General features: G+C 36.2%; 4 protein-coding genes across 5 annotated transcripts; 2 read left to right on the forward strand and 2 right to left on the reverse strand.

Annotated features, from left to right (window-relative positions):
* Window positions 1-242: 242 nt before the first annotated feature.
* On the forward strand, window positions 243-3687 carry LOC140837622 (protein FAR1-RELATED SEQUENCE 5-like). Its single transcript, XM_073203737.1, has 4 exons — window positions 243-328; window positions 1022-3185; window positions 3285-3352; window positions 3433-3687. Exons 2-4 carry the CDS (start codon window positions 1024-1026, stop codon window positions 3474-3476), a joined length of 2274 nt encoding a protein of 757 aa, XP_073059838.1. The 5' UTR covers window positions 243-328; window positions 1022-1023; the 3' UTR covers window positions 3477-3687.
* A 5103-nt stretch (window positions 3688-8790) lies between these two features.
* On the reverse strand, window positions 8791-10708 carry LOC140837867 (protein FAR1-RELATED SEQUENCE 5-like). The gene is made up of 2 exons (XM_073203955.1): window positions 9182-10708; window positions 8791-8817 (listed from the first exon to the last, which is right to left on the reverse strand). The coding sequence occupies exons 1-2, from the start codon at window positions 10706-10708 to the stop codon at window positions 8791-8793; spliced, it is 1554 nt and encodes a 517-aa protein (XP_073060056.1).
* A 4148-nt stretch (window positions 10709-14856) lies between these two features.
* LOC140838141 (ATP-dependent RNA helicase-like protein DB10) lies at window positions 14857-21172 on the forward strand. 2 transcript variants are annotated; one of them, XM_073204226.1, is made up of 9 exons: window positions 14857-15063; window positions 15830-16203; window positions 17069-17209; window positions 17843-17911; window positions 18378-18647; window positions 19004-19354; window positions 19459-19736; window positions 20088-20468; window positions 20571-21172. In XM_073204226.1, the coding sequence occupies exons 2-9, from the start codon at window positions 15886-15888 to the stop codon at window positions 21028-21030; spliced, it is 2268 nt and encodes a 755-aa protein (XP_073060327.1). In that variant the 5' UTR covers window positions 14857-15063; window positions 15830-15885; the 3' UTR covers window positions 21031-21172. The 2 variants fall into 2 exon arrangements, with proteins under 2 accessions (XP_073060327.1, XP_073060328.1); XM_073204227.1 differs by having other exon boundaries at window positions 15855-16203.
* Window positions 21173-22117: 945 nt separating this feature from the next.
* On the reverse strand, window positions 22118-25609 carry LOC140838142 (protease Do-like 1, chloroplastic). The gene is made up of 8 exons (XM_073204228.1): window positions 25262-25609; window positions 24960-25082; window positions 24411-24582; window positions 23738-23775; window positions 23071-23269; window positions 22783-22935; window positions 22543-22677; window positions 22118-22369 (listed from the first exon to the last, which is right to left on the reverse strand). The coding sequence occupies exons 1-8, from the start codon at window positions 25585-25587 to the stop codon at window positions 22292-22294; spliced, it is 1224 nt and encodes a 407-aa protein (XP_073060329.1). The 5' UTR covers window positions 25588-25609; the 3' UTR covers window positions 22118-22291.
* Window positions 25610-26095: the final 486 nt, after the last annotated feature.

The raw sequence follows: 26095 nt of genomic DNA on the forward strand, positions 1-26095 counted from the left end.
ATTACTAGAAAAGTGTTAGGAAGTTAACGGATTTTTTGAGATTTTGAAAAGGCATAACCAACATATATATATATATATATATATATATATATATATATATATATATATATATATATATATATATATATTTTTAGTTTAAAAACAATTATTTTTATTGAATTAATTAGGGTGCCGCACGGAAGAATAGGAGGCTGGGAATTAATAACGCTGCCGCACAGAGGAAGCGGAGCCTGAGAAATTCACGGTGCCAACCAGAAGAAGTGGAGCCTGAGAAATTCATCCGAAAGTGCAATAACACCGAACAGATTTTCAAAGATTGCATTGGGAGGTACAGAGTTTTTTATTTATTTATATTTTTGTTAAAAGAAGAAGTTGGATCATGGAAGGTTGACGAATTTATTTAGGTTTCATATGTCCCGTAACGTGATAATTTTATATATAAAATTCACCCTTTTTCATTCGTTATGAATATGAATTAGGCTTTCAACTAGATTATTGAATGAAGAAAACACCTGTTTATGTGTTCGGTGATGTGAAGAAATTGACATATACTACTTGTAGTAGTTGCAATCAAATTGTTTGCAATTGAATGAAACCAATCGTATTGTACTTAATTATCAGTTCCATGTATTTGATTTTTATAAAGCCCTGAAGCATTTAAAATTACGAACATGCCTAATATCATATTTTCTGGGGCACGAAAACCATAGCTAGCCAGCATCATCGTCCTGTACCGATATAGACTGTTTGGATTTTATTTTCTTTACCATTTATCTTTCTGCAACATGAAGAAGAAAAGGAAGGAAAAGGGCTTAATTTGTTATTGAGTGAATACGATAGGTGTTGTGTTGTCAATGTTAACATATATACAAGTTCCAAGAAAGTAGCAGTTGGGAAAAAATAAATTAATAAGCTAGCTTAATCTTGAAGGGGAAAAAAACCACAGTGTGGTCCAATATGCTTTTTGAATAACTACAATAAAAATGTTCATCAACTTGTTCTAAAGTTTCATATTTTTCAGTAATGGAAGTAAATACCGATGATGATCAACAATTCATTCCCCAAGTTGCAGACGATCGAAAGCCAAAAATTGGGATGGAATTCGTATCATTAGAGGATGCATTTTCGTTCTATAACCAATACGCACGAGAAGCAGGATTTAGCGCAAGAATAAGCAACATCAAAAAAAATAAGATAACGAATGAAGTTGTTTGGAAGAAATTTGTATGCTTTAAAGAAGGGCGTACAGATGAAATCCGGTCGAATAAAAAAGAAATAGGTGATCGACCGAAAAATGAAAGAGCTCGCGGCGAAGTTAGAACTGGATGTAAGTCGAAGATTTCAATTGTCAAGAAACAAACTGGTATTAATTGGATTGTCAGTACATTCATGGAAAGTCATAATCATCCACTCTCAACTCCTTCGAAGGTGCATTTACTACGCTCACATCGTAATATTTCGGCATCAAAGAAAGCATTGACTCAACAGTTTTCAGAAGCCAATGTGCCAACTTGTCAACAAATGCGATTATTGGAAATAGAGTATGGAGGGCCCGAGCATGTAGGTTGCACTGAAAGAGATATTAGAAACTTTGAGAAAAAGCTAAGAGATGAACAAAAAGGTATCGATGCTGAAACACTGATTGAGTTCTTTGCATCTGAGAAAGACAAGAATTCCTCTTTTTTCTTTGATTATGAGACTTATTCAGATAAAAGATTTAGCATGTGTTTTTGGGCAGATCCTGTGTCAAGGAGGGCAAACAGTGTATTTGGTGATGTTGTGGTGTTTGATACGACGTATAACACTAATAAATATGGTATGATTTTCGCACCATTTGTAGGAGTTAATCATCATCATCAGACAATTGTGTTTGGTTGCGGTTTTTTAACTGACGAGAAAACTCAGTCTTTTGTTTGGTTGTTTAACAAGTTCATAGAAGCAATGCCTAAAGGTGCACCAAACGTGATAATTACTGACCAAGATCCTGCTATGGCGAAAGCAATTGCACAAGTTTTCCCTAAAACAGTGCATCGATATTGTTTGTGGCACATATTGAACAAATTCCCAGATAAATTAAACCCTGTGACTTTTCGTGACTACTATCGAAGCATAAAGAATGTCATTCAAAATTCCACAACACCTGATGAATTTGAGAAGTCGTGGGAAGATGTTATTAAGTGCGCTAACTTGGAGCAAAATGATTGGTTGTCATTGATGTATGAATTGCGACAGAAGTGGGTGCCAATATATTTTAACCATATATTTTGTGCTGGAATGTCAAGTAGTCAGAGATCTGAAAGTTCACATGCATTTTTCAAGAGGTATGTCTCTAATAAGAATTCATTGATGGATTTTATCACCCGTTTCAATAGGGCACTCCGGCACCAAAGGCACAATGAGTTAGTTGCTGACCATATTGATGTGAATGAGCATCCCAAGATCAAGACAAACTGGCCAATGGAAGCTCAAATGGTTAAGGTGTATACGAAAAAAAAATATGTGGAGTTTCAAAGTGAAATGTGTGAGAGTCATGGTTATTACGTGCAACAAGTATCTGTAGGAGTTGAATTAGTGATTTACAATGTGATGAATTTTCAAACTTGTTCTTCCTCCAAATCAAGGACGCTCACACATAATAAACAGTTGGATTACATATCATGTAGTTGTATGAAATTTGAGTTTGAAGGCATACCATGCAGACATATGTTAGCTTTTTTTCGTATCAACCAAGTGTTTCAATTGCCTGATAAGTATATACTCAAACGGTGGACACGAGATGCAAAGGTTGGAGCAATATATGCTATGGCGGAGCAAAATGTCATCGACGATCCAAAAATGTGTGTGATGTCAAGACACTCGAGGTTATCGTATAAAGCTTCTGTAGTAATTGATGATGCATCATTGACTGATGAAGGAACAAACTTCTTCGATGAACAATTAGATTATATTTTAAAAAAAATTAAAGAGATTAACATTAGTAGAACATTCAACAATGGTAGTCAAAAGAAGAATATCATGGATGGGGTCTTTGGTATTACCGATCCTTCTGAAGTAAGAACAAAAGGATGTGGGAAGAGGTTGAAATCATCAAAAGAGAAGTCAACCTCAAAGACCAGGCTATGTCGTGGATGCGGGCATCGAGGTGTGTCACATGACAAGCGCAACTGTCCAAATTTGAATGACAGGTATATGTTGATTAATTTTGTGTTTGTTTTATAATATTTTTACAAATGTATTACTATCATTAATTTTTTTTTTAAATATGACTATTTATCATTTACCAGCTCAACTGTAGATGATCATCATAAAAATGATGACAACACAAATAAAGAAGATTTTGCATCGATGACTGGTACTTGAAATGCTTCATCTTTTTTAAACAAAAGTTTCGCATTAAAAGATTGACATTTATAATTGTCTTTATTATTGCAGGTTCTAACAACATGTGGACAACTGGAATACGTTTGGATGAATGAAATTCTTTTATGCGTCATGTTGTAGATGACTATTATTTTTTGTTCATTTTTTTTACTCAATTCCAACGATGAGATAGATAAGTTCTTTACTATTTGGCCTTTGTTTAGTTATTTGATTTTCAGAATTGTTTTTCTATTCTATTGATTAGTTTGGGTTGTTTGGTTATTTTTTAACAGCTTTAGGTAATAAGGATGTTGTGTGATGGATACACAAAGCTGTAATAAATTTATTCATGATTTTCTTGACAAAAAATTTTCTGTGAAGAGCTTTCTTAATTTAATTGTGGTTTTATTTTCTTTCAGCAATGGTTATGTTATTTATATATTGATAGACCACCAAACCCCACCACCACAACTGCTCGCCGAAATAGTTAGGGTGTCGTGAGTAATACCACAAGCCTTCGTCAAGAGTGGGAACCGAAGGTTTGCTTAGCCGTTTCAGATCATTGTTTCTAGTGACAAAGTAATCGAGTTGTGTGTCAGCGTAGTATGCAATTGTAACACCGGTCAAACAAATGAATGTGGCTATGAAATCCCAAATGGTCATTTGTTTTTGCTTCACATGGATAATGTACAGAGGCATGCATATTCCCATTAGAAAAACCTGTGGCAGCAAAGCAACCGTAGGGTCATCATCCGTTGTCAGATATGTTCATGATGGGTTGAAATAAACTTCACACTTTTGGATGATAATTTCGCAATCGGCAACTTAAACGATCCAGCTAGTCTTTGCCTAGTTTTGCTTGTACAGGCATTTCATCGAACAACTTAACTTACATCACAACAATTTGCCGGCCGGTTGAAGATATCGAAAGTAGCTGTGAGTGAGCCTCACGCTCCAAATCCAAGTCAAAACAATTACGACCCTCGACCTCCAAACGTTAAACTCAGCCAGCGGGTGAGCCGCGAAGTAATGAACTAACAATACGAGTATCGCTGTCCAATACAAGTCTATCATCTGCATCAATCCATTCAAAATTTAGACGGAGAAAATGAAATGCAAATCCAATCCAAGTTTAGAAAAATACATACCCAGTGGTTTGATTGGAGAAAACCAACAAACCATAAAAAAACGTTGACATTGAGGAAGAAGCTAATTATTGTCCAACAAGAGAGGATGGTGATAACACAAAGTCCACAGAGGAAACAAAGTATCTCCCTCTCTCGCCGACGGGTGTTGGCCGAGGAAGGAAACGTAGAAGACAATCGAGGGAAGAGGAGCCAAAATTGCAATTACTGCGTTGCTCCGGTTTCTGGCAATTGTTGTGGTGGAGAAGAATTTGTTCATTATGAGATTCTTAAAATTTTGTTTATAATTTGTTTTTAAACTAAAAAAAAAATTAATGAGGTGGGCGCCAACTCAGCGGCGCCCACCGAGGTACACACCATTTGGTGTGTAGGGTATCATTAAATACCGAGGTACACACCATTTGGTGAAATGATCCACATGAAAGACACATGTGGCTGATCAAAGAAATATAGTCATATAAACTAGAAACGGCCTAACATTCTTCAACCCCATTAAGCTCAAACGTAGTATTCTTGGTTTGTGATTATATTATATTAGTGGTCAAACACATAAATATTATGAAGTTTATATGTGTGATTAATATTTATTTTAAAGCATTTCGTTTAGTTAAATTTTGAGACATTATCATCATCGGTTATAGTTTTTAGTAAAACGACAAAGTTCGGTCTTACATATTTGGATATAGATAATGAATGAGATTAAATTACTAGAAAAGTGTTAGGAAGTTAACGGATTTTTTGAGATTTTGAAAAGGCATAACCAACATATATATATATATATATATATATATATATATATATATATATATATATATATATATATATATACAAAACTGATACCCTACACACCAAATGGTGTGTACCTCGGTGGGCGCCGCTGAGTTGGCGCCCACCTCATTAATTTTTTTTTTAGTTTAAAAACAAATTATAAACAAAATTTTAAGAATCTCATAATGAACAAATTCTTCTCCACCACAACAATTGCCAGAAACCGGAGCAACGCAGTAATTGCAATTTTGGCTCCTCTTCCCTCGATTGTCTTCTACGTTTCCTTCCTCGGCCAACACCCGTCGGCGAGAGAGGGAGATACTTTGTTTCCTCTGTGGACTTTGTGTTATCACCATCCTCTCTTGTTGGACAATAATTAGCTTCTTCCTCAATGTCAACGTTTTTTTATGGTTTGTTGGTTTTCTCCAATCAAACCACTGGGTATGTATTTTTCTAAACTTGGATTGGATTTGCATTTCATTTTCTCCGTCTAAATTTTGAATGGATTGATGCAGATGATAGACTTGTATTGGACAGCGATACTCGTATTGTTAGTTCATTACTTCGCGGCTCACCCGCTGGCTGAGTTTAACGTTTGGAGGTCGAGGGTCGTAATTGTTTTGACTTGGATTTGGAGCGTGAGGCTCACTCACAGCTACTTTCGATATCTTCAACCGGCCGGCAAATTGTTGTGATGTAAGTTAAGTTGTTCGATGAAATGCCTGTACAAGCAAAACTAGGCAAAGACTAGCTGGATCGTTTAAGTTGCCGATTGCGAAATTATCATCCAAAAGTGTGAAGTTTATTTCAACCCATCATGAACATATCTGACAACGGATGATGACCCTACGGTTGCTTTGCTGCCACAGGTTTTTCTAATGGGAATATGCATGCCTCTGTACATTATCCATGTGAAGCAAAAACAAATGACCATTTGGGATTTCATAGCCACATTCATTTGTTTGACCGGTGTTACAATTGCATACTACGCTGACACACAACTCGATTACTTTGTCACTAGAAACAATGATCTGAAACGGCTAAGCAAACCTTCGGTTCCCACTCTTGACGAAGGCTTGTGGTATTACTCACGACACCCTAACTATTTCGGCGAGCAGTTGTGGTGGTGGGGTTTTGTAGTGACCCGTTCCAGAATCACCTACTAGGCAAGAACTAAGCATGCAATTAACCTAATTAACAATAATCAGAGATAACAGCGGAAAAGTCAACAAAATAATGGTTATACAACCCAATCGAAGTCTAGAATAACTCAAAATAAAAATACCCAATACAACCATATCGAATCAAAACAATACCGATAAACTAAACCAACCAGCTACTCAACGTCCTCCTCCTGCTCCTCCTGAGCTGTCCAACCTGAGGCCTGCCCCGTGGGAATGGGGTGTCCAAGAATAAACAAAACCGAGGACGTGAGCGATAAGAACGCCCAGTACAAAAGTATGAGTATACAGACCTATATGAAATGCACATGCTATGATCATGATACCGGGGTAGTCAAGAAACAGGAGTCACAAAAGGATCTCAACAATGCTCAGTCTAGAGGCGCCAAGTGGATAGTGCCGCGCGGTCCAACCTCTGGGTCACTGCATCCACTACAAGACAGACGTGGACCTAAAATGTCCCGGACCACCGAAGCCCTCCCGACCCGTCGGCCACTGTGTACTCTCGGTGTCCATGCGTCCACAAGACAGGGCTGAGCGGCCCCAAGATATAGCTTATCTCGAAAGAGATACAGCTCAACAGTAAAGGCTATCTCAAAGGAGAATACGGCTCAACATGAAATGCAACGTGCAGTAATAAACGTGACATAATAGCATGCATCATATGACATATATCAATGCACCACATAATCATGCAACACATATAAGAATGTATACTCAACCAGGATATCTCGGATAGTACTTTCGTACCTCTATCACAGCAATCCTAATCCACTGGAACCACCAGACAACAGGTCTGATCCAAGCCTATTCATCAAAAGCATACTCAATCAATACTACCATGCTCGACTAGCAAAACCAGTACTCCCTAGTACTACCAAAGGTTTAGGGTTTACCTTCGTCCGTCGACAGCCCTTTGATGTCGATTGCCTCGTAACTCAGGCGCCGCTACGCTACTACTCCTGGCAGCTCTTGGCTATCGCTCGACCAACAACTAACCCTAGAAACCTTCCAACTCTCCAAAATGAGAGAAAACTCAAGAAATTGGCAAGTCAAAAATGAGAAATCCGAGCACTATTTATAGGCCATGTTCGGATCCTCCGAACAACACTTCGGAACGTCCGAACGCTACGTGTCCATTGGCTCTTGACAGCTCATGATCGGATCCTCCGATCATACACTTCGGACCGTCCGAACATGCACGTGTCCAGCTGCTCTTGACACCTCATGATCGGATCCACCGAACCTACACTTCGGAACGTCCGAACTCCCACGTGTCGATCAACTCTTGACACCTAATGATCGGATCCACCGAACTCACTTCGGACCTTCCGACCTCTTCGGTGCTTCCGAACCATCTTCGGTCCGTCCGATCATGACTCGGTCAAAATTACACATTAAACCTTCTTAATCACCATTACTCCGTTAATTACCCAATTTGGAATTCGGGCTACTACAGGTTTGGTGGTCTATCAATATATAAATAACATAACCATTGCTGAAAGAAAATAAAACCACAATTAAATTAAGAAAGCTCTTCACAGAAAATTTTTTGTCAAGAAAATCATGAATAAATTTATTACAGCTTTGTGTATCCATCACACAACATCCTTATTACCTAAAGCTGTTAAAAAATAACCAAACAACCCAAACTAATCAATAGAATAGAAAAACAATTCTGAAAATCAAATAACTAAACAAAGGCCAAATAGTAAAGAACTTATCTATCTCATCGTTGGAATTGAGTAAAAAAAATGAACAAAAAATAATAGTCATCTACAACATGACGCATAAAAGAATTTCATTCATCCAAACGTATTCCAGTTGTCCACATGTTGTTAGAACCTGCAATAATAAAGACAATTATAAATGTCAATCTTTTAATGCGAAACTTTTGTTTAAAAAAGATGAAGCATTTCAAGTACCAGTCATCGATGCAAAATCTTCTTTATTTGTGTTGTCATCATTTTTATGATGATCATCTACAGTTGAGCTGGTAAATGATAAATAGTCATATTTAAAAAAAAAATTAATGATAGTAATACATTTGTAAAAATATTATAAAACAAACACAAAATTAATCAACATATACCTGTCATTCAAATTTGGACAGTTGCGCTTGTCATGTGACACACCTCGATGCCCGCATCCACGACATAGCCTGGTCTTTGAGGTTGACTTCTCTTTTGATGATTTCAACCTCTTCCCACATCCTTTTGTTCTTACTTCAGAAGGATCGGTAATACCAAAGACCCCATCCATGATATTCTTCTTTTGACTACCATTGTTGAATGTTCTACTCATGTTAATCTCTTTAATTTTTTTTAAAATATAATCTAATTGTTCATCGAAGAAGTTTGTTCCTTCATCAGTCAATGATGCATCATCAATTACTACAGAAGCTTTATACGATAACCTCGAGTGTCTTGACATCACACACATTTTTGGATCGTCGATGACATTTTGCTCCGCCATAGCATATATTGCTCCAACCTTTGCATCTCGTGTCCACCGTTTGAGTATATACTTATCAGGCAATTGAAACACTTGGTTGATACGAAAAAAAGCTAACATATGTCTGCATGGTATGCCTTCAAACTCAAATTTCATACAACTACATGATATGTAATCCAACTGTTTATTATGTGTGAGCGTCCTTGATTTGGAGGAAGAACAAGTTTGAAAATTCATCACATTGTAAATCACTAATTCAACTCCTACAGATACTTGTTGCACGTAATAACCATGACTCTCACACATTTCACTTTGAAACTCCACATATTTTTTTTTCGTATACACCTTAACCATTTGAGCTTCCATTGGCCAGTTTGTCTTGATCTTGGGATGCTCATTCACATCAATATGGTCAGCAACTAACTCATTGTGCCTTTGGTGCCGGAGTGCCCTATTGAAACGGGTGATAAAATCCATCAATGAATTCTTATTAGAGACATACCTCTTGAAAAATGCATGTGAACTTTCAGATCTCTGACTACTTGACATTCCAGCACAAAATATATGGTTAAAATATATTGGCACCCACTTCTGTCGCAATTCATACATCAATGACAACCAATCATTTTGCTCCAAGTTAGCGCACTTAATAACATCTTCCCACGACTTCTCAAATTCATCAGGTGTTGTGGAATTTTGAATGACATTCTTTATGCTTCGATAGTAGTCACGAAAAGTCACAGGGTTTAATTTATCTGGGAATTTGTTCAATATGTGCCACAAACAATATCGATGCACTGTTTTAGGGAAAACTTGTGCAATTGCTTTCGCCATAGCAGGATCTTGGTCAGTAATTATCACGTTTGGTGCACCTTTAGGCATTGCTTCTATGAACTTGTTAAACAACCAAACAAAAGACTGAGTTTTCTCGTCAGTTAAAAAACCGCAACCAAACACAATTGTCTGATGATGATGATTAACTCCTACAAATGGTGCGAAAATCATACCATATTTATTAGTGTTATACGTCGTATCAAACACCACAACATCACCAAATACACTGTTTGCCCTCCTTGACACAGGATCTGCCCAAAAACACATGCTAAATCTTTTATCTGAATAAGTCTCATAATCAAAGAAAAAAGAGGAATTCTTGTCTTTCTCAGATGCAAAGAACTCAATCAGTGTTTCAGCATCGATACCTTTTTGTTCATCTCTTAGCTTTTTCTCAAAGTTTCTAATATCTCTTTCAGTGCAACCTACATGCTCGGGCCCTCCATACTCTATTTCCAATAATCGCATTTGTTGACAAGTTGGCACATTGGCTTCTGAAAACTGTTGAGTCAATGCTTTCTTTGATGCCGAAATATTACGATGTGAGCGTAGTAAATGCACCTTCGAAGGAGTTGAGAGTGGATGATTATGACTTTCCATGAATGTACTGACAATCCAATTAATACCAGTTTGTTTCTTGACAATTGAAATCTTCGACTTACATCCAGTTCTAACTTCGCCGCGAGCTCTTTCATTTTTCGGTCGATCACCTATTTCTTTTTTATTCGACCGGATTTCATCTGTACGCCCTTCTTTAAAGCATACAAATTTCTTCCAAACAACTTCATTCGTTATCTTATTTTTTTTGCTGTTGCTTATTCTTGCGCTAAATCCTGCTTCTCGTGCGTATTGGTTATAGAACGAAAATGCATCCTCTAATGATACGAATTCCATCCCAATTTTTGGCTTTCGATCGTCTGCAACTTGGGGAATGAATTGTTGATCATCATCGGTATTTACTTCCATTACTGAAAAATATGAAACTTTAGAACAAGTTGATGAACATATTTATTGTAGTTATTCAAAAAGCATATTGGACCACACTGTGGTTTTTTTCCCCTTCAAGATTAAGCTAGCTTATTAATTTATTTTTTCCCAACTGCTACTTTCTTGGAACTTGTATATATGTTAACATTGACAACACAACACCTATCGTATTCACTCAATAACAAATTAAGCCCTTTTCCTTCCTTTTCTTCTTCATGTTGCAGAAAGATAAATGGTAAAGAAAATAAAATCCAAACAGTCTATATCGGTACAGGACGATGATGCTGGCTAGCTATGGTTTTCGTGCCCCAGAAAATATGATATTAGGCATGTTCGTAATTTTAAATGCTTCAGGGCTTTATAAAAATCAAATACATGGAACTGATAATTAAGTACAATACGATTGGTTTCATTCAATTGCAAACAATTTGATTGCAACTACTACAAGTAGTATATGTCAATTTCTTCACATCACCGAACACATAAACAGGTGTTTTCTTCATTCAATAATCTAGTTGAAAGCCTAATTCATATTCATAACGAATGAAAAAGGGTGAATTTTATATATAAAATTATCACGTTACGGGACATATGAAACCTAAATAAATTCGTCAACCTTCCATGATCCAACTTCTTCTTTTAACAAAAATATAAATAAATAAAAAACTATGTACCTCCCAATGCAATCTTTGAAAATCTGTTCGGTGTTATTGCACTTTCGGATGAATTTCTCAGGCTCCACTTCTTTTGGTTGGCACCGTGAATTTCTCAGGCTCCGCTTCCTCTGTGCGGCAGCGTTATTAATTCCCAGCCTCCTATTCTTCCGTGCGGCACCCTAATTAATTCAATAAAAATAATTGTTTTTAAACTAAAAAAAAAATTAATGAGGTGGGCGCCAACTCAGCGGCGCCCACCGAGGTACACACCATTTGGTGTGTAGGGTATCAGTTTTGTATATATATATATATATATATATATATATATATATATAAATATATATATATATAAATAAGAGGCAGATTCGTTTACAATAAAAATTCAGATAAAAATAGAGAGACTCGAGACAATCACATTGCATTTCAAAGTAAATCAAACCACAACAAACGTTGAAGATTTCATACGCATGCTTCAAGAATGTGTAATCGTCTCTCTCTGACATTGAAATTGTTCTCAAATTATATATTTGAAAATAATAAATCTCATAAGCATGGATTTTATAAATTAAAATATATATATATATATAGAAAAATTAAAAAAAAAAACTAAATAACAACAACGATTTATCTTCTTCATCGGTCTCTCATCCATTAAAACCATTTTCACATAAATCTTGAATGCAATATTCATAACATACACAATATATATTTTTAGTAATAAACATGTATCATTTTATACACTGAAAATATTATGAATTTCATGAATAACTTGGGGTGAGGCAAGAATAAAGAATAATATATATATTCCTATCATTTGTCATAAACTACCATCTTTCAAATATATATTTCAACAATCGGGCTTTAAACACATAAAATACATGATAATTGTTTTTAAATCAGATTACACGAGTTAAAATAGAAAGCCTACTTAACGTAATATGCTTAATGGAATATGCAAAAAAATATGCCTTTGCTACTGGAATGCTGCTCGAATAAGATTTATCCTTGCTCGGTTTTTTATAGTGATTTGTTCAAAATTTTGTATGTTATTTATAGAGTAAAATATGATTGTTTGCCTCTCATTTACAGTCATTTATCTATCATAACTTCAAATTAGTTCTTCAGTTACGAGATTCGAAATGACTTCTTACTATTGGAATGGTTTACTGAAATTTGGTTGTGGCTGCTAAAACTTGACTGTTAAAATGGTTAACTGAAAATCGTCATGCTGACGAGAATCCTTAACTTTGCTGAAATTGGTAATCTCTTAGCTAACATATAGAATTGTGAAATTATGGATGACAATTTTGAGAATTTAAGAGACATACTTCTCATTTTATATTTCAATCCCTTATATTTTACTACAATTTCAATTTGAAATAATGCATATTATATTTCATGCTTAAAAGACTATAAAACAAGACGTTCGCCCCTTAATTATTTTGGTTGCATGTATAAGTGTGAAATTATTTATTTATAATTGTATTATTATTAAATTTTTATTGATTAAATTATTAAATTCAATTAATTATATTTAAAGATATTTTGAACGGCCCGCAAGTTGGCCCGCCTAACTTGCAACCCATCTTAAGTTAGGCTGGATTGGGTTAAGAAATTCTTAACACACCAAAGTCGGACCGGCCCACGTACACGGGTTTTTGGCGGTCAAACACAAGTTGGACCGGTCCGTTTGACGGTACTAGTTATACACCTATGAAATCATGTATACAATTTTTAAAAATAACTCATCGCAAACTTATACAGCCAATCAAAGTTACCCCAAGATTAACCCTTCAATAACCATCCTAATCTTTGAAAAAGACTTTCCTTTCTAAGAAGTACCGTGACTTCGATCTCTTGGAATAATCATCACGCAGGATTTTAATGTTTAATTTATGATAGAGTTTTTATGATTTTCAAGACATCACTTCCAGATAATTTCCTGATTAAGATAATCGATCATAATAGAAGTTTAATTTATGACTTTTATGAAGAAATTTTAAGAAATGATCTATTAGGTAGGGAGGTCACGAGCTTGAGTCGTGCTCACGAGCTGCGCGCAACTTGCATGGCATGGATCGCCCAAGATCCCTAAACCGTCGTCATGTCGAGTTGTGAATCGATCCTCTTCCTCAAGGAAAGTTGAAAAGCTTTTTTTAAAAGAATTTTATTTTTGTGCGCAAGGCATGTGCTTAAAATAAACAAGAGTTATTTTAAATGGCTTGAGAAAATTTTTAATTTGATGGAATCGAAAGAACCCCTTTGGCCGGTTGTCGATTGGACTATCTATCTTTACTAGTGCTGGATGGATTCAAGTATTTGTGGCACAAGTATATAATTCGAAATTAATAATTTAATCAGATTAAAAACTATGCAAGATGATTGAAAAAACTATAAAACCAAGTATAAATTTTTGAAATAAAATTAACATTGTTTTATTATACTAAAAAATTGATAGATAAATCGAACTTTAAAATTTAATCCAGTCGGGATAGATAGATAACTAGGCATGGAAAATCAAACACTAGCAAATGTAAGAAACTAAAAATTTAAATTATAAACCAAAATATATAGTTATAGATATTATAAATCCTTAAAAATAAAGCTATAAATCCAAGCACAAAAACCTCACCAAATTAAAATGATTCAACTAAGAAAATCCGTAAACTTAAAAGTAAACATTTGCGGAAATAATAAAAGGCTGGGATAAGTGTCCATCAACTCCGGACCGCCATTCCTTGCCAGCCAACACCACATCAATCATCATCATTAGTATCGATCAAATATAGTAAGTCTAAGGGCCAAAGAAGTTTCGGAGATGACGAATAATATATATTAAAAAAACACATGTATTTAAATTTTTTCTTAAAACTTTAACATATAAAAATACATTCGTACCTCCCGTAAAATTTTTAGAAATAACACTTCAAATTTTCGAAAAACATACCAATTAAACAATTAATTTTTTTCTCAAATCTTCTCCAACTAAAATCCTCGTAATAATTTTATGAAATATTGCTCAGAAATTTCATCAATTCAACAATCTTAATTGTTTGATCAAACACACAAGAATACAGGTTTGATAGAGCATTCCTATGCGAAGATAAAATCGCAGTCTATAATCAGTCAAGTTAAAATCATAGTACATAATCAGTCAAGTTGATAGATGCATCCCGATCCGAAAACCGACATCGAAAACACATAAACAGTTAAATTGTTAGAGACACTACGACTCGAAGGCCGTAATATCATTCTTAACTTTTCCACAAATAATTTTAAAAAAAAATTTTAAATTTTCATTAAAATATTGCGTGTAGGGCTGCCGGGGATTCAGAATTCAGATCATGAAATACTCAACGAGCCCAGCCCAATAATTCAGATCATCAAATACTCAACGAGCCCAGCCCAATAATTCAGATCATCAAATACTCAACGAGCCCAGCCCAATCCCTATATATTTGATCAGTCTTATACGCCGTCGTAAGTTGGGGAAAATTGGCGGGGTCTTCTCTTCTCTTCCCGAAGGGTTGCCTTTACTCATTGTTTCTCCACTCTCATCCCCCCTTGGCTTCTGATTTCTCGGAAGCGTGGGCTTATTTCCATTGACGTTTAATGGCTTCTTGTTCAACAGACTGAGGGATCGATCGCTGGGTAAAGGGATTTTGAATTTTGACAGAGGTACACATCCTCCTTTTCACCAGCATTTCTGCACTTATTTGCTAATGCATGTTCTGATTTTACGGTTTTTCTGTATCTGTGTGTAATGCTTGATATGTGCTTGCCATTGCGGTAGATATCACCACCTTAGTAGTTTTAGGGTTTTGGACGTGGATCTTCCTTCGGGCGAACATTTCAAGCTTTTTATTTCTGTATCTAACTTTTAGTTTATTCGTTAATACATTTATTTCTATTTATCCAGGCCTTATTTTATTTATTGCGCGGATGACTTGATATAATTGTTTGTTCTTATGGTACTTTTGGCAACTATATGAATTAGCCTTATGTATTTGGGACGGTATGGAGTTTGATTTTCCAAAATTTCCCTTAATTTTTCATGTAAGTAATGGGATTTCTATTCATGCATGAGCAGGTATGTTTGCGTTTTTAGTTTTTTGGAGTGGATTGGCGATTGTAAGCTGTCTGGGTCCTTAGCTTCTACAGATGCTATTATATTTTTTTTAATCTAAATTTTGCAATCATCAATGACATGGAATGCATAGTCGCTAATAATTATTTATGTCTTTTTATTCCCTTTTGATCTACTCCCCCACTCAACAAACTACTTTACTCCGCTCTCCCCATGTGTGTTTTTTTGCTTTATGTTGTGGTACGGATCGTTACAAGACAATGGTTAATCATTTACTAAATTTTCGTTCTCAGACAACTATTTTTAGGCAATGTTTTTTTATCTTCTCATGATTTCGTGAGATTTTTTTTCTGTCAGTGTTTTTCATTCCCTTTTGGATTAGTTTCACATAGTATTTGTGAAGAAGCTTTATTATGGCCGCTACTGTAACTTCCTCATCCACTGGTGTGAGGTATGCACCTGACGACCCAACACTTCCAAAACCATGGAGGGGCCTGGTTGACGGTAAAACTGGATATCTTTACTTCTGGAATCCTGAGACTAATACGACGCAATATGAGAGGCCGGTTGCCTCTTTGCATGCAAGTTGTGTTCCATCTCAGAAATGTCTAAGTCCATGCTTGGAAAAGCCTCTTCAAGGACACCATAATGGCAATGATGATGATAAAATAAATGACGACAGTAGCGATGGTGGCCTTACAAAGGTTGAGTCAATTGCAGGAGCATATCAGGTGTCTCAAGTGCTTCTTTCATAAATTTTTTGTGTCAGTGTACATTATATATTTACTGATGATTTTTATCCCCTTTTGAAGTGAAATAACTACTACAAGTTTTTTTGTTGTGGTCCGGTTAGTATCCAAGCTAATATAACATCAATTTTTTTCTATTTTCTCGACTCTTTTTGCTGTTTTGTTTGATTTAAGCTTTTGTAAGAATCTAAACCGCAGTAAAAAATTTCTTGTTCTTGTATCTCATTAATCAATGTTCCAACTTTTTTGTACTTCTTTTCTTTCTTTACTTTGTAGTTCTCCTTGTTTGTAATGTTTTTAGTGCTTTACCAGTCTTTATACGTGAACATACGCTTGTGATGTTGTCTTGCTAGTTTGTATGGTATGCAAGTGAAATTATCTCATATCTTATTAATCATCTCATTGTTGTTTTAATTTTTTCTTTGTTTCCTACTTTTGTTTGCGGCTCTCCTTGCTCAGAGTTTGCTAATGCTGGATTAGTCTTTACATATGAGCATGCTTGTGATACGCTGTTGTGCTAGTTTGTTTGATAAGAAGGTGGGTGGATCTTTTGAAGTCAGTACTGAAATTGGAGATTTTGTGCATAAAAGTTTCATTGGCTTATGAAAGTGCATGTGCTCTTTACCTTATCTGTTCTTTTCCTTTAGGTATCCACCTACCATAATTATTTATTTCTAATTGGGTGCACATGTATTGAATCCAACACCGAAGCAGCTTTGAAATATATGTTTTGGGCAACTCGATCATGAGAAACTTTTCTGTTCTTTGCTTAAAGCTTGTTTTGTCTGTATCAATCGTGTATTGTGATCTTAGAAGAACTCATCATTTTTTTTCTACAATTTGTAAGAATGCCAGAAGCAAATCAGATTATTCACTGAATGATTCAGATGCCAAAGCTGGTGTTGGACGTGGGCAATGTGTTTCTAAAGGTGCAGAATGTAGTTTGTCGGCAGAGTCTTATCGCCGTCAGCATGAAATAACTGTAAATGTAAGTGTTTATTTGCTTCTCTCCAGATCTAGTTCCAACTGTGAATCTGCTCTGATTCTTGGAGAGATGTAATTCACCTGGTTGTCGAACTCTTTAACTAGATCAACCATTTCTATGAGGGATCCTCCATTCTGCCCCTACCTGGTTTTGAAGGGTTTCGTTCTCGGTCAATTCTTGAAATTTCGACTGTTGATTAATGTAACAGTGTAGATTCTGGCATATAACATATGGAATCCTAATAGCTTTATCCTATAATTTTTTGTGCTACTTAATCGTTTTGTTTCCTAAACAAAATTAAGGAACTTGTGTTTTTATGAAACAGTAATTGGAGACAATATACATTGCTTATCTAATGATGTTGATTTTGTTTTAGGTGGTTAGAATTAGTAGACCCTTTAGTTGGATTTTCTTAAAACTCCAATGAAATCATTAGCAGGAATCATGGAACTGCATCCAAGTGTGATTATTATTGATTCACAGTTTTGATGTCAAGACTCAGTCAACTTAATTTTTAGTCAAGCTTCAATTTGCACCTCCTATCATTTTTTTTACATGCATTCCTTAATCTGTGAGTACGTGTTCTGTTATTTTTCCCTCTCTCTCTCACTGGTTGATTGTACTTCACTTGACTAGGGAGTTGATGTTCCTCAGCCTTTTACCTCATTTCAAGCCACTGGTTTTCCTTCAGAGATATTGAGGGAGGTAAGCATTTAATTTGTACTTTGAATTTTTTTGACAGTTGGAAGCATTTGTAAGTCTATCTGCTGATTCAAACAAATTTTCTGCTCTTTGAAGTACTATTGGAGGTATATAGTGTAGATTCGGTGTGCATGTTTATACATGCATGCTTTTTTGTCGTAGGAGCGATATTTGTTCCAGGAAGGAACCAGTATCGCACAATGTGTTGCCTTCTGGTGGACTGCCCTTATTGAGGGACCAATTTTTTGAAGGGCCTTCCAAATTGTTCAAGCTGGGCTGGGACTTCTGTTGGTGGTGATTCAGTCTGTCCCTTGGCCCAAATAGAAGAAGAGGCGGTTCCTCCATTCTGCTTGCTTCTGCAAGCAGTTCGTTGCGTTATTGGGAGATGAAGCTTCATCTTTCCCTTGTTCTAGAGAAATGAATCGGGAATTTGAAGCATAACGGCTAGTTTTTCTGTTTCATTTTATAGGTTCAAAGTGCTGGTTTTTCTGCTCCTACTCCGATACAGGCACAGTCATGGCCTATTGCTTTGCAGAATCGAGATATAGTAGCCATTGCTAAGACAGGCTCTGGGAAGACATTGGGTTACTTAATTCCTGGATTTATTCATCTGAAAAGACGCCAGAATAATCCTAGATTGGGTCCAACAGTCTTGGTGCTTTCACCAACAAGAGAGTTGGCTACTCAGATACAAGATGAAGCTGTGAAGTTTGGAAGATCGTCTAAAATATCTTGCACTGTATGGTTTTGAATGTTACTTAGTGTTCTGCTTGAACAATTTTTAATTATGATTGAAGTTGCTTGTAGTTTATGCATAGTTAGTTGTCATTAACCTTTGGTATCTTTAACTGGTTTAAATGAAGTACATCTATTTCTATCTCTGCAAATATCTTTTCTCTTTCGGTTTTCTTTTCTTGTAGTCAAACAAGTAGCCATCTTTTTGGTGTTGAATCAGGTCCTTACATTCATCAACAATATTCTGAAACAGTTTCAGTTCTAATTTAAATTATTAAACAAGTAATCACTTTGTGACTGACATTGTTTTTATTTTTCTCCGAGTTTTTTGCTGATGTTATTTCTGACTTTTACTTGAAGTGCTTATATGGTGGTGCGCCTAAAGGTCCTCAACTGAGAGACCTAGACAAAGGTGTTGATATAGTTGTGGCTACTCCTGGTCGCTTAAATGATATTCTAGAAATGAGGAGAGTCACGCTCCATCAAGTTTCATATTTGGTGTTAGATGAGGCAGACAGAATGCTGGACATGGGGTTTGAACCCCAGATAAGAAAAATTGTCAAGGAGGTGCCTTCTCGAAGGCAAACCTTGATGTACACAGCAACTTGGCCAAAGGAGGTTAGAAGAATTGCTGCTGATTTACTGGTTAACCCTGCTCAGGTTAACATTGGAAATGTTGACGAGCTTGTTGCAAACAAGGCTATAACCCAGGTATATACCTGAATATTCTGTCATTTAAGAAAATCATTCTGTTTCGATTTCTCTTTGTTATGATGCCTATTTAGTAACATTGGTAGTATCTCTTAATGTTGCAGTACGTGGAGGTTTTGTCACCAATGGATAAACGCAAGCGACTGGAACAGATATTGAGGTCTCAAGAACCGGGATCAAAGATAATTATTTTTTGCTCTACGAAAAAAATGTGCGACCTTCTTGCAGGGAACTTAACCCGTCAATTTGGAGCTGCTGCTATTCATGGAGACAAATCTCAAGGCGAGAGGGATCATGTCTTGAGTCAGTTTCGTAATGGAAGTTCTCCTGTGCTCGTAGCTACTGATGTCGCTGCCCGTGGTCTGGACATTAAGGACATCAGGTTGGTGGCTGTTGCTCTGATCTTGCAGATTTTGTTGTCTGGTAGTATTGTAGGTTATCCTTCTGCCGTGGATAATGATATCAACTATATTTCTGGGAGAGATGGGATGTGCTGTATTGTTTAATACCTAATATTTTTCTTGTTAGTGCAGGAGGCATGTTTATTTTCATTTACTGGTTTATCTTTTGTTGATCGCCTTCCTTTATCTCGAACTTGTATTTGCTTTGTCGGTGACTTTAATTGAAACATATTCTTTCGTAACTTGCTGATTGTATTACAGTAATTTACAGCCTGCTATCATTCGTTGTTTGCGTCTGTGAATAACCTGATGCTATCATAGTTTCTTCCCAGGGTTGTGATAAATTATGACTTTCCTACCGGAATAGAGGACTATGTTCACAGGATTGGAAGAACTGGACGAGCAGGTGCCACTGGAGTGGCTTATACCTTTTTCTGTGACCAGGATTCAAAGCATGCACCAGAGCTTGTCAAACTCTTGCAAGGAGCAAATCAACGCGTTCCTCCTGAAATTCTTGATATGTCTTCTTATGGTGGTGGTGGAGGAATGGGAAGGGGAAGACGATGGAGCTCAGGTCCCAATGAACATGATACAGGCTATGGAGGTGGTCGATCTTCATGTAGTGGAAGATATGGGGGAAGCGGTGGGTGGGGAATGTCATCATCTCCAGATAGGGTAGGTGGGCGTAATAATGACCATGGACAGCAAAATAGGTATGTTGTCTTGGCTGCCTTTTTTTTGCAGCATGTTTTGATTTGTGAAACAACTTGCCTGTGCACGTTGGGCTTGTTTAACATTTGACTTTGTACTCGTAGGCATGGTTTTGAATCCTCTGCTGTGCAAGATTCAATTGCCACTGGGAGCCTTCCTTACAAGAGCTTTCATGAGACCATGATGGCTGCTGCAAAGAACAGGGAGGAAAGCCCAAGTCGCAGCAGAAGCCCGACCAGAAACTCAGGATGGGGTGATAACCATGACAGAGCTCGCAGTCGAAGCCGTAGCAGTGAGAGATTTGATGGGGCAGCTGCTACTGCCACCCGATTTAGTTACCATGAATCCATGTTGGCACAGCCTCGATCATCACATTCTAAGCCAACCTCCTTTCATGAAAATTCACCTTCTTCACCCAATACTGATAATGCATTGGGTAGATCATCACCCAAGCGATTTGGCAACGACGAATCAAAGCCTAGTTATAAAGGGCAACAGGAGGAAACGACTCTGTCAGCAGAAGCAAACACGATGAATACGAGCATGTTTCAAACGACAGCTTGATCATCTGTCTTACATATTTTGGAACTGGTATCATAGCTTGCTTGTTGCGTACATTGTAATTTCGTTTTGCTACATATGTGCTTTATCTGCTGATGGGGGATTCATATTATTTTGTGTAGAAATCCAATTACTTTTGGTCAAACCATGCTCTTAGGCGGAAAACGTCTGATTGATTGCTATTACTAGTTAAATTAATATTCAAAAACTCGAAATGGTCCATTGATTTTATGAAATTCGCGAGTCAAAGCTCAATTTTAGTTTGAATTACAAATGATAATGAATATGCTTAAAGAGAATTTATTATCATTGAGTGCCAACTCATAATTCAGAGACTTGAAATGACGTCCAACGAAATCAGGTATATAAAAAACAACGAACGTTTAAAAAATGAGTTTACAATTTGTTTTATTCCTCACCAACGCCAACTACTGCGTGAAGTTTATCCTGTGTCGTCCGTTTTTGTCATTGCTCTATCATAAAACTGAGCTACACTTTCAACATCCCTTGACAATACTTATTATGAGAAGATAAAAGTGGTGAATATTCTATTAATTGTACTTAAAAAACTGGAAGTATTATATTCATTAATAATCTCTTAAAGTCTTTTTTTTTTTTTAATTGTCTCTAACTAAACATGATGCAATCCAGGGTTTTGACGGTAAAATAGCGTCATCTCTTAATTTAGGCATGAATTTAATATTCAGTTTTCTTGGTTATATTTTTGAACTCATTAAGCTGATCTGATTATCCTTACCCACAAACAGATGACAGCAGGATCGGGAACACTTGCAGATATTGTTTACTGGTGCGTTGTAAGTACTTACATAACAAACAAAATAAGCTCATTATGCTTCCGCTCTTGACTACTCTTTAGTGATTGTGAAGTCATCAATGCCATACTTGTCATCATAAAAAATGATCTTGTGCTTTATAATCACTTGTGACTTAACATAATGATCAAAAATAGAAAATTTTACCTCAATTGAGTTAACCTATACATATATCCGATAAGTATAGGAAAAGAACTCGATTTTCGGATGATGTTTTTGTTATTTATAAATACAAGATCAATGTGGTAAAGGGCGTGTACCATAAGACTTGATTTTTTTTTCCTTAACTGGTTTAAATTTACATTGTCTGAGTATCAACTGTCCTCACCTCAACACAGGTGAATGGTAAGAATAATAACTATACACTTGAAAGTGGCGGTCCATCTCCATTATATATGCTTTGATTCTTTGTAGCGGATGAATCTGTAACATCAGGATTCGTCAGGCTTCGGTTCGAGGACTACCGGAACCTTTTCCAGGTGATCACCACGTAACACTTCAATAGTCACCTGATCAATGAAAATCAGAAATGATAATGGTAATTTACTATTTCTGAAAAGTGAAAATTTGAATCTTCGGGCAAATATGAAAATTTCGGATTATTACTGATGGTGTGAAAATGAGAAACTAGAGTACTTTTTTATTTTAAAAAAAAACAATGCCTAGAGTTATTTTTATCTACCTTGTCACCAACTTTGCATTGGTCCAGTATTCTGTACAAATCACTACCATTGGAGACCTTCTTTCCATTAATAGATGTAATGATATCACCCAAAATAAGTCTGCCATATGAATCTCGTTTGGTGGATTGAAGACCCTGGGAGACAAAAATGACAACAACATAAATCTCATGTCTTCAAATTTCAAAATTCTACACACGATCTAAACCAAAGAAAAGATGGATTATAGCAAATAGACATACTGCTTTTCCTGCCGGCCCATTGGGAGGAGCATCCAAGACAAGAACTCCGCTAACTCCTAGTTGCTCCACTGATTGATCGGGTGCAAACTTAATGCCCAAAATCGGTCTGGTGACTTTCCCAAACTTTACTAATTGATCGACAATGCCACTGACCTGTACATAAAAGAACAAGGTGTTAAGAATACTTAAAAACTGATCTATCAAGTCTCTCCCCACTGGCCTACAGTCGTCTTATATTTGAACACAAATGTAAGCCTACTAACTTCTGGCATTCAATCAGTTACTCACAGTGTCAACTGGAATAGAAAATCCCACACCAGATGAAGCACCAGAAGGGGAGTATATAGCTGTGTTTATCCCAATAAGATTCCCTGAACTGTCTAGAAGAGGCCCTCCACTATTTCCCGGATTAATGGCAGCATCAGTCTGGATAACATCCTGAATTGGACGGCCAGTTGCAGCCGAACTGATTTCCCTCCGAAGGCCACTATGGAGGAAAAAAGAAGATATTGTGTTATTTAGCATTATCAAACACTATACAATATTCTTCACTAGATCTTACTAGTGTTTCAAATCAAATATTCAAATAATAGATGAAATCCAGATCTTGGAGATTCATAGAATAATTCAATGATGAACTCTAGAAATTCTATATATCCGAACCAAGTTCCCCAATAATTTATGAACTGGGCGAACTAGAAAGAGGCTATAAGATTACTTTTTACCATATTTTCGGGTTTTCTGTTGCAATATAACATCAAGAAAATTGGCGTCGATTTGAACAATAAAGAAAAGTGAACAGTCTGACATTGTTTGCTGTAGTTTTTTCGCTTCTGATAGAAAGAACATGTCCAATTAGAAAATGATGATGGAAAATACAATCAGCCATTGTGAAAGTGTAATAATACAAATATATCAACAAGTGGAATCATCATAAAATAGAGTGCATGAGTACCTGATGACGCCAGTTGTAAGTGTATGGTCAAGTCCAAACTGCTAAGTGATAAAGCATAGAACAAAAAAACATACATCTCATCAAAAAAAGGTTAATGGTATCATATACATGACACACAGATATATTATACATATATATTAAATTAAAAGCAAATGATCACATTAGAAATGAAAATTTTTACAGGGCAGAAACAACAAAAAAAGCCCACAAAAGCATTAGGAATAATACCATAGGGCAACTATTAATAAAAATATGGTGATGATATGTAAGGCAAGGAGTTAGAGGAAATCCGAATAAGGGATGATGAGCTCCATGATGACTGATTTTGGGGAGCAATTATTAATTTTGCCAGAAGAATTATCGAAATGTGCCGTTTCAGCTATTATAATTATAATTTATAAGTTTAAAATTATCTAAGTTGCTTCCTTCCTACCAGCTATAATTTTTGATAATATGACAAATGTTCGATTCTACCATGATTTTAGTGAAAAGACATTGAAATATGAAACCAGGGTGAACTGCTGGTCCATAGTCCCAACTGTGATATTCTCACAATGGAAAACAATTGCATACGATACCCTATCCTTGTCTTAATATGAAACCATAATTGGAGAAACAAAAAACTAATACACAAAATCAAAGCATGCAGAAAGGAAATGATGAATGTACTCACAGGATTTCCAATCGCATATACTTTTTGACCAACAAGTAAGTCTGCAGACACACCAATTGGTATTGGTCTCAACTTGTCTTTTGGAGCATCAATACGCAGAACTGCAACATCTTTGTCCTGATCAAACCCAATAACTTTTGCATCGTAAGCGGTTTGGTCTGCAAGAGTGACCCTGAACCCAACCAAGAAGGAAATTATCACATTATTTAGTGAGAAGCTCCTCTAATACATATTATCCAGAACCTTGTTAAAAGAAAATAATATTATATAATTATTTCAAAAGAAATTCAGTGCAGCAAACGATAAGAGAGTCAAATAACAGATAAAATGTGTGCATGAATTTCACTGGACACCAGCTGAGACCTGAAGTATAGTTTTAGTGTTGACGACTATTTCAATGTTAGAAGGACCATTTCATGTAGGAACTAAGTACCGGGACAAAAGTAAGACGGATTGATTCAATAACAATTAAAATTTAGGCTGCTTTTGGATGGAAGGGATTTAACATGGAGAAATGCATTTGAAATTATCCAAAAAGTAGGGGCATACTTGAGATCTGAAGCACCCCGAATCACATGATAATTAGTGACGATGTGGCCCTGTGTATCCCACACAAATCCTGAACCCGATCCTTGAGGCACCTCCAACACGTCCAATGTAAACGCATCCTGCCTAAACCATACCATGTCAACCAAAAGGTAAATCGAACCAAACTACATTCATAAGTTTTCCCTAACATTTTCGAAACGAACTAATTGAATAATGCAGCTAAGCAAGCCACAAACACTCCAATTTACACTATTTGTTCAAAGTACATATTAGCAATGTAGCTAAACAAAGAAAAGAAGCACCTGACGGCGAGATTAGTAATGTAGACAACAGAGGGAGTGTTCTCTTGAAAAAGACGAACTGTAGCGAGCTCATCGGACTGCAATTTCCTTGGCGTTTTCACCACAAAAGCCGAAGCAGAATCCACATCAGTCACGAAAAAGGAAACCGATAAAGCAACAGATGCGCAGAGCACGAGTAACGAGTTCATGAAGCTTCTGTTGGTGGAAAATTTCTCCGGGAGAGCGGAAACTACAGCCGGGACGACCAGATTACGACGAATGGATAATTTGGGGATTGAAGAGTGGGAAAGTAACTTTGGAGTGGAAGAGACGAGTGTGGACGCCATTCTTACCTAGTACTGAGTCAGACCAGTTATTGATATTTGTTTCATTTTTTCTTTTTTTTTTCTTTTTTACAATAATTTTTAATGATTTTCTTTATCCTTTGTCATTCAATTTTTAACAAATTATAATCTCTTCATAATTCAAACTGACATCACTTCATTACACAATTTTTTTTTAAAACTCGATTCGATCCATCTTCTAAATTAAAATATCATTTTTGGTCAACACCTATACCGAGTCCAAATGATGTCTCCCTCTTTGTGTGATCTCTAACCGCTGTGAACCCAAAGTTGCTATCATTCGAAAGAATGGCATAACACCATCTCTTTTTGATTCTACACATTAATGGTTAGGTACACACATTGCATATATCTAATATGTTCCGAACAAGGGCGGATTTTTCCTTATGACCTTGGGGGGAAATCATCATCTTTATTTTGAAAGCAAGCAAGGTTTTTTTTTTTTTTTTTTTTTAATTTTACCTTTTCTGCCATGTGATTCTTATAACGA

This window comes from Primulina eburnea, chromosome 8 (assembly GCF_022965805.1).
Source record: "Primulina eburnea isolate SZY01 chromosome 8, ASM2296580v1, whole genome shotgun sequence".
Classification (NCBI taxonomy): Eukaryota; Viridiplantae; Streptophyta; class Magnoliopsida; order Lamiales; family Gesneriaceae; genus Primulina; species Primulina eburnea.